Source organism: Balaenoptera ricei, chromosome X (genome assembly GCF_028023285.1).
Source record: "Balaenoptera ricei isolate mBalRic1 chromosome X, mBalRic1.hap2, whole genome shotgun sequence".
Classification (NCBI taxonomy): Eukaryota; Metazoa; Chordata; class Mammalia; order Artiodactyla; family Balaenopteridae; genus Balaenoptera; species Balaenoptera ricei.
The window spans coordinates 47,502,376-47,511,532 of record NC_082660.1 but is presented as its reverse complement, the minus strand read 5'-3'; the positions used below and the strand labels follow the sequence as shown (position 1 = coordinate 47,511,532).

At 39.8% G+C, this 9,157-nt stretch overlaps 1 protein-coding gene across 2 annotated transcripts in view; it reads left to right on the top strand.

Annotated features, from left to right (window-relative positions):
- SMC1A (structural maintenance of chromosomes 1A) overlaps window positions 1–9,157 on the top strand; it is a 37,445-nt gene that overhangs the window by 2,248 nt on the left and 26,040 nt on the right. Inside the window, exons 2-3 of one of the 2 annotated variants that reach the window (XM_059911485.1) lie at window positions 8,138–8,326; window positions 8,445–8,557. In XM_059911485.1, coding sequence (XP_059767468.1) covers window positions 8,138–8,326; window positions 8,445–8,557 — 302 coding nt within the window. The remainder of the gene's footprint in view (window positions 1–8,137; window positions 8,327–8,444; window positions 8,558–9,157) is intronic. The other variant, XM_059911486.1, reaches the window with a different exon arrangement.

Here is a 9,157-nt window from a genome sequence, read left to right as displayed (position 1 = left end):
TTAGTGATGTTGAGCATCTTCTCATGTGCTTCGTGGCCATCTGTATGTCTTCTTTGGAGACATGTCTATTTAGGTCTTCTGCCCATTTTTGGATTGGGGTGTTTGTTTCTTTGATATTGAGCTGAATGAGCTGTTTATATATTTTGGAGATTAATCCTTTGTCCGTTGATTCATTTGCAAATATTTTCTCCCATTCTGAGGGTTGTCTTTTCGTCTTGTTTATGGTTTCCTTTGCTGTGCAAAAGCTTTGAACTTTCATTAGGTCCCATTTGTTTATTTTTGTTTTTATTTCCATTACTCTAGGAGGTGGATCAAAAAAGATCTTGCTGTGATTTATGTCAAAGAGTGTTCTTCCTATGTTTTCCTCTAAGAGTTTTATAGTGTCCAGTCTTATATTTAGGTCTCTAATCCATTTTGAGTTTATTTTTGTGTATGGTGTTAGGGAGTATTCTAATTTCATTCTTTTACATGTAGCTGTCCAGTTTTCCCAGCACCACTTATTGAAGAGACTGTCTTTTCTCCATTGTATATCTTTGCCTCCTTTGTCATAGATTAGTTGACCATAGGTGCGTGGGTTAATCTCTGGGCTTTCTATCTTGTTCCACTGATCTATGTTTCTGTTTTTGTGCCAGTACCATATTGTCTTGATTACTGTAGCTTTGTAGTATAGTCTGAAGTCAGGGAGTCTGATTCCTCCAGCTCCGTTTTTTTGCCTCAAGACTGCTTTGCCTATTCGGGGTCTTTTGTGTCTCCATACAAATTTTAAGATGATTTGTTCTAGCTCCGTAAAAAATGCCATTGGTAATTTGATAGGGATTGCATTGAATCTGTAGATTGCTTTGGGTAGTATACTCATTTTCACAATGTTGATTCTTCCAATCCAAGAACATGGTATATCTCTCCATCTGTTGGTATCATCTTTAATTTCTTTCATCAGTGTCTTATAGTTTTCTGCATACAGGTCTTTTGTCTCCCTAGGTAGGTTTATTCCTAGGTATTTTATTCTTTTTGTTGCAATGGTAAATGGGAGTGTTTCCATAATTTCTCTTTCAGATTTTTCATCATTAGTGTATAGGAATGCAAGAGATTTCTGTGCATTAATTTTGTATCCTGCAACTTTACCATATTCATTAATTAGCTCTAGCAGTTTTCTGGTGGCAGTTTTAGGATTCTCTATGTATAGTATCATGTCATCCGCAAACAGTGACAGTTTTACTTCTTCTTTTCCAATTTGTATTCCTTTTATTTCTTTTTCTTCTCTGATTGCCGTGGCTAGGACTTCCAAAACTATGTTGAATAATAGTGGTGAGAGTGGACATCCTTGTCTCGTTCCTGATCTTAGAGGAAATGCTTTCAGTTTTTCACCATTGAGAATGATGTTTGCTGTGGGTTTGTCATATATGGCCTTTATTATGTTGAGGTAGGTTCCCTCTATGCCCACTTTCTGGAGAGTTTTTATCAGAAATGGGTGTTGAATTTTGTCAAAAGCTTTTTCTGCATCTATTGAGATGATCATATGGTTTTTATTCTTCAATTTGTTAATATGGTGTATCACATTGATTGATTTGCGTATATTGAAGAATCCTTGCATCCCTGGGATAAATCCCACTTGATCGTGGTGTATGATCCTTTTAATGTGTTGTTGGATTCTGTTTGCTAGTATTTTGTTGAGGATTTTTGCATCTATATTCATCAGTGATATTGGTCTGTAATTTTCTTTTTTTGTAGTGTCTTTGTCTGGTTTTGGTATCAGGGTGATGGTGGCCTCATAGAATGAGTTTGGGAGTGTTCCTTCCTCTGCAATTTTTTGGAAGAGTTTGAGAAGGATGGGTGTTAGCTCTTCTCTAAATGTTTGATAGAATTCACCTGTGAAGCCATCTGGTCCTGGACTTTTGTTTGTTGGAAGATTTTTAATCACAGTTTCGATTTCATTACTTGTGATTGGTCTGTTCATATTTTCTATTTCTTCCTGGTTCAGTCTTGGAAGGTTATACCTTTCTAAGAATTTGTCCATTTCTTCCAGGTTGTCCATTTTATTGGCATAAAGTTGCTTGTAGTAGTCTCTTAGGATGCTTTGTATTTCTGCAGTGTCTGTTGTAACTTCTCCTTTTTCATTTCTGATTTTATTGATTTGAGTCCTCTCCCTCTTTTTCTTGATGAGTCTGGCTAATGGTTTATCAATTTTGTTTATCTTCTCAAAGAACCAACTTTTAGTTTTATTGATCTTTGCTATTGTTTTCTTTGTTTCTATTTCATTTATTTCTGCTCTGATCTTTATGATTTCTTTCCTTCTGCTAACTTTGGGTTTTGTTTGTTCTTCTTTCTCTAGTTTCTTTAAGTGTAAGGTTAGATTGTTTACTTGAGCTTTTTCTTGTTTCTTTAGGTAGGCTTGTATAGCTATAAACTTCCCTCTTAGAACTGCTTTTGCTGCATCCCATAGGTTTTGGGTCGTCGTGTTTTCATTGTCATTTGTCTCTAGGTATTTTTTGATTTCCTCTTTGATTTCTTCAGTGATCTCTTGGTTATTTAGTAACGTATTGTTTAGCCTCCATGTGTTTGTCCTTTTAACGTTTTTTTCCCTGTAATTCATTTCTAATCTCATAGCGTTGTGGTCAGAAAAGATGCTTGATATGATTTCAATTTTCTTAAATTTACTGAGGCTTGATTTGTGACCCAAGATGTGATCTATCCTGGAGAATGTTCCGTGCGCACTTGAGAAGAACGTGTAATCTGCTGTTTTTGGATGGAATGTCCGATATATATCAATTAAATCTATCTGGTCTATTGTGTCATTTAAAGCTTCTGTTTCCTTATTTATTTTCATTTTGGATGATCTGTCCATTGGTGTAAGTGAGGTGTTAAAGTCCCCCACTATTATTGTGTTACTGTCGATTTCCTCTTTTATAGCTGTTAGCAGTTGCCTTATGTATTGAGGTGCTCCTATGTTGGGTGCATATATATTTATAATTGTTATATCTTCTTCTTGGATTGATCCCTGGATCATTATGTAGTGTCCTTCCTTGTCTCTTGTAACATTCTTTAATTTAAAGTCTATTTTATCTGATATGAGTATAGCTACTCCAGCTTTCTTTTGATTTCCATTTGCATGGAATATCTTTTTCCATCCCATCACTTTCAGTCTGTATGTGTCCCTAGGTCTAAAGTGGGTCTCTTGTAGACAGCATATATATGGGTCTTGTTTTTGTATCCATTCAGCCAGTCTATGTCTTTTGGTTGGGGCATTTAATCCATTCACGTTTAAGGTAATTATCGATATGTATGTTCCTATGACCATTTTCTTAATTGTTTTGTGTTTGTTTTTGTAGGTCCTTTTCTTCTCTTGTGTTTCCCACTTAGAGAAGTTCCTTTAGCATTTGTTGTAGAGCTGGTTTGGTGGTGCTGAATTCTCTTAGCTTTTGCTTGTCTGTAAAGCTTTTGATTTCTCCATCAAATCTAAATGAGATCCTTGCCGGGTAGAGTAATCTTGGTTGTAGGTTCTTCCCTTTCATCACTTTAAGTATATCATGCCACTCCCTTCTGGCTTGCAGAGTTTCTGCTGAGAAATCAGCTGTTAACCTTATGGGAGTTCCCTTGTATGTTATTTGTCGTTTTTCCCTTGCTGCTTTCAATAATTTTTCTTTGTCTTTAATTTTTGCCACTTTGATTACTATGTGTCTCGGCGTGTTTCTCCTTGGGTTTATCCTGTATGGGACTCTCTGCGCTTCCTGGACTTGGGTGGCTATTTCCTTTCCCATGTTAGGGAAGTTTTCGACTATAATCTCTTCAAATATTTTCTCTGGTCCTTTCTCTCTCTCTTCTCCTTCTGGGACCCCTATAATGCGAATGTTGTTGCGTTTAATGTTGTCCCAGAGGTCTCTTAGGCTGTCTTCATTTCTTTTCATTCTTTTTTCTTTAGTCTGTTCCGCAGCAGTGAATTCCATCATTCTGTCTTCCAGGTCACTTATCCGTTCTTCTGCCTCAGTTATTCTGCTATTGATTCCTTCTAGTGTAGTTTTCATTTCAGTTATTGTATTGGTCATCTCTGTTTGTTTGTTCTTTAATTCTTCTAGGTCTTTGTTAATCATTTCTTGCATCTTCTCAATCTTTGCCTCCATTCTTATTCCAAGGTCCTGGATCATCTTCACTATCATTATTCTGAATTCTTTTTCTGGAAGGTTGCCTATCTCCACTTCATTTAGTTGTTTTTCTGGGGTTTTTTCTTGTTCCTTCATCTGGTACATAGCCCTCTGCCTTTTCATCTTCTCTATCTTTCTGTAACTGTGGTTTTTTGCTATTTTGTATATTTTAAAGTGGATCTTAAAAAAGTCACAAGAAAAAAATTAACTGTGAGGTGATGGATGTTAACTAAACTTATTGTGGCAACCATTTTGCAATATATACAAATACAGAATCATGTTGTACACCTGAAAGTAATACAGCGTTGTATGTCAGTTATATCTTGTTAAAACTGGGAGGAAAAAATAAAAAGAAAGAAAAAGGAAGGAAAGGAAGAAAGAAAGGCTAGTCAGATAAGGCCTCTATTTCATATCTAAATTCCCCATCTCTAAATTATACACCCTGGAGTCCTCCCATCTACGGACATTAGAGATCTGTTTGGAATCCTGCTGTGTTCCTTCACCTCAGAGGTGTTCTAGCTGAATCACTTTCTAGCCTGAGGGACTGCCCTTGCTGAAGTAGCTGTAACTGATGACCTTCCCTGGAGTCTTGCCTAGATATGGCTCTCTATTAAGCAGGGTTTCTCAACAGCAGCACTGTTGACATTTCCAGTGAGATAATGCTTTGCTGTGGGGTCCGTCCTTGTAGGATGTTTAGTGGCATCCTTGGCTTTTACCCACTAGGTGACAGTAGCAACTCCCCCACCCCCTCCAGGTGTGACAATCAAAAATGTCTACAGACATTACCAGATGTCCCCAGGGGGGAGGGGCAAAATCACTCCACCCTCCCCCACCTCATTTGAGAACTACTGGCCTAGATGGCTAATGCTTGGGGTTCCACTGCAGTTTCTTAGGATTTTGGTGTGGTGGCCCCTGTGGAAAGAGCTGAGATGCACCTCTTGGCATTCAGTCTCCCCAACATGGGTAAATTTGTATACCCAGGTATTCCGAAAAGGCCCTTGGTCTGACTGGCCCTCCCTTACCCCGTTCTTTTTTTTTTTTTTTTTTTTTTTTGACAGGCAAGAAGTAGATTTATAGGATGCTTGTGAGGGATACAAGTGGGAAGGCGAGGGAGCTCTGCTCCAAGGATTAAGTTGAGCTACATTTTTATAATCAAAGGAAAGTTGGGGAGGGGGAAGAGACCGCCTTCTTCCTCATTCTTCGAGTAGATGTCAGGCTTACATCCGACCCCATTCTTCAGTGCCCAGCTCCACGAGGCATTCTTTGATTCCCCTCAGTGAATTCCTCTCTGCCACACAGTAGACACTTTCTACATGTTAACATTTATTCTGTTTTGTATCTTCATCACTGGTCTATGGAGTGCCCCAAAGAAGACATTCCTTGAAACATTATATCATTGTTCAGGTCATAATGCATGTTATAAAAATGTTTACAATATTGAATGATTGAGAGTAGGGAGGCCTTTGGTTGTGAGATGTTCTTGCCATCCTTGGAGAGCATGGGAGAAGCCCAGAAGTTGGAAATGAGTGCCTAAAAGGCTGACTCCTGGTCTGCATGATGTGCCTGTCCTGCTGTGATAAGAGAGACTAGGCTAAGAGTCCAGACCTGGTTAGGATAGGATTGCCATTTATTGAGCATTCACTGTGTGGCAAGTACTTTATTTATTAAGACACTTTACATTTAAATTCTCACAATGACCCTAGGAGGGAGATACCATTATCTTTGTTTTATCGATGAGAAGATCCAGGCACAAAGAGTTGTGATCACTTGCACACTTGATTCTCAGAGCCAGGATCAGAACCTGTGCCTGTCATACCTGTGCTCCCGCCACTCCCACAGAGAACTATGTGCCAACCATTGTTTTAGATGCTTTACCCATGAGTCATGGTTTTTCAGATTTTGCAGGTGAGGGAAAGGAAGGTCTGCTAAAAGTGGTGAAACTAAGATTAGAACCTGGTCTGTTGGACTAGAACCCAAGCTCTTAATCACTGTCTTGTACTGCCTCTGTGGAAGGACCTGGGCTGCCATTTTTATAGCTGGGTAGAAGGGTTTTAGGAATCAGGTCCTCAGTTCAAGGTCAGATAGCATGTTGGGGGGAATCTTGAGATAGAATTTATAGAGATTAAACTATTCCCTACCCCCAACCCCAGTCTAAATTTTTTTAAATATATTTTTTTCTGAGTCTAAAATAGAGAAAGTAAAAACTGTGACTCCACTACTGAAAAGATAATCACTCTTAATGTTAAAAGCCTTATTTATTTATTTGAGTAGTGAATATATGCACATGGTATAAAATTCAGAAAATCCCAAAGGATATACAGTAAAAAAAGAAGATTCTCTCCCTTCCCTGACTTGTTACCTATTTTCTTTCCCAGAAATGACCACTGTTATACTGTTTATATTTTTATGCCTTTCCCTCTCCCCAAGTTTTTTTTTTTTTTTTTTTTTTTTTTTTAATTTATTTTTTGGCTGCATTGGGTCTTAGTTGTGGCATGCAGGATCTTTCGTTGCAGTGTGCAGGCTCTTCGTTGCAGTGTGTGGGCTTCTCTCTAGTTGTGGCACGTGGGCTCATTAGTTGCACTGCATGGGCTCTCTAGTTGTGGCATGCGGGCTTAGTTGCCCCGCGGCATGTGGGATCTTAGTTCCCCTACCAGGGATCGAACTGGCATCCCCTGCATTGCAAGACGGATTCTTAACCACTGGATCACCAGGGAAGTCCCCCCAAGTTTTGATTATGAAACTTTTCAAACCTACACCTGTGTTTTACTTAGTCATTTGAAAGTAAATTGCAGACATGATGACGTTTCACCCCTAAAGGATTCAGCATTCATCTACTAAGATCACCATTCTCCTGTTTACCAGTATACTGTTATCACACCTGAGAGAATTAATTTCCTCATGTCATCAGTTATCCAGTTTATATTCAAGCTTCCCAAATTGCTCCCCAAAATGTCTTTTTGGGATCTTTTTGGAACCAGAATCCAATCAAAGGTTGTGTGCTGCCTTTGCTTATGTCTCAGTAATCTCTGTATCCTGGAATGGTTCTCCCCAAAAGCCATTGACTTTTTGAAAAGACCAGACCAGTTGTCTTGTAGAATATCCCACATTCTGTGTTTGTCTTAAGGTTTTTTCATGGTGTCATTTACCATGTTTCTCTAACTGCTGTATTTCCTATAAACTGGAAGGTAGGTCTAAAGGTTTGTTTAGATTCAGGTCAAATATTTTTGGTAAGATACTTCATAGGTGATGCTGTGTGCTTCATGTTGTATCACTATAGGAATATGCCTTTTTAAAAAAAATTATGTTAAAATACACATAACATAAAATTTACCATTTTAACCATTTTTGAGTGTACAGTTCAGTAGTGTTAAATATATTCACATTTTTGTGCAATCAATCTTCTGAACTTTTTCATCTTGCAAAACTGAGACTATACTCATCAAATAATAGCTCTGCATTTTCCCCCTTCCCTCAGCCCCTGTGTGTTTTTTTGTTTTGTGTGTTTTTTTTTTTAAACTTGGTTGAGATCAAACTATGTTGAGTTTTCTATCATGCTTGTTTCTCCTATTGTGGGTATTTTCCCATGTCATCAAAGGTTGTAGAGGGACTTTCCTGGCTAATACTCCACACTTCCAATGCAGGGGGCCTGGGTTCGATCCCTGGTTGGGGAACTAAGATCCCACATGCTGCGCGGCATGGCCAAAAAAAAAAAAAAATGTTGTAGAACGATTTATTCTGTGAATATACCATTTCCTTAGATGGGGTTCTAGTTTTTGGCTGCTGTAAGTGGTAACTGCAAAGGAGCTGTTTTTCTAAGCCTTTGATCCAGGGCTTTGGTCAGGCCCAATCTTTACAGGGGCAAAGCAGTATTTTGTCCTCCTGTTAGTCTGTGCACTGAGTGATTAGGGAACATTTATGTTCTTGTCAATGTCTCCTTTATTCCTTTTCCTCTCCCCTTCTTCCTGACTTCCCCTCCTCTACTTTGTCCTGTCCTCCCTTAGGTAAGTCAAATCTCATGGATGCCATCAGCTTTGTGTTGGGTGAGAAAACCAGCAACCTGCGGGTAAAGACCCTGAGGGACCTGATCCATGGAGCTCCTGTGGGCAAGCCAGCTGCCAACCGGGCCTTTGTCAGCATGGTCTACTCTGAGGAGGGTGCTGAGGACCGCACCTTTGCCCGTGTCATTGTTGGTGGGTGAGGCTGGCCAGAGGTGCTCCTTGGGTCCACGAGCATCGGGGGGTGGCTAGACTAGTTTGTTGGGGTAGGAGGGAGGCCTAACCCTCGGCTGACTCATGCATTGTCTTGTAGGGGGTTCCTCTGAGTACAAGATCAACAACAAAGTGGTCCAGCTACATGAATACAGTGAGGAATTAGAGAAGTTGGGCATTCTTATCAAAGCTCGTAACTTCCTCGTCTTCCAGGTGGGCATTTTTAACAATTATTGGCTACCTGCTTTTTGTCCTATCCCCACTGGACCTGCTGCATCTCTGGCTTCATCATCTCTCCCCTGAACTAATGTAACGGCTTCCTCACTGGGCTTCCCGACTCCAGTCTGGCCCCTTCCTGTTCATCCCCTAGGCCAGGATCATCTTATGGGAGCACAAATATGTTTCTTTCCCTCCTCTCCTTAAAACATTTCAGTGATTTCTCATTGCCTTCTGATGGCAGTTCTCAAATTGTAGTCTCCAGATCGGCATCAACTGGGGACATGTTAGAAATGCACATTCTCAGGCCCTACCCCAGACCTATAGGGGCAGAGAGTATGGGGTGGGGCCCAGCAATTTGTGTTTTCCCGGGCTCTCCAGGTTATTATGATGCACACTAAAGTTTGAGAACCATTGCCTTAGCATGAAATCCAACTCCTATCATTCATGAAACAACACCCTTTGGTTCTTGCTCACCTCACTAGCCTCATATGCCATTACTCTTCCCTTCTAGCCCTGCCTTCCAGCCTAATTAAGCCTTTTACAGTTCCCCAAATTCACCTGCTTTCTTTGGCCTGCAGGCCTTTGCAATATTAA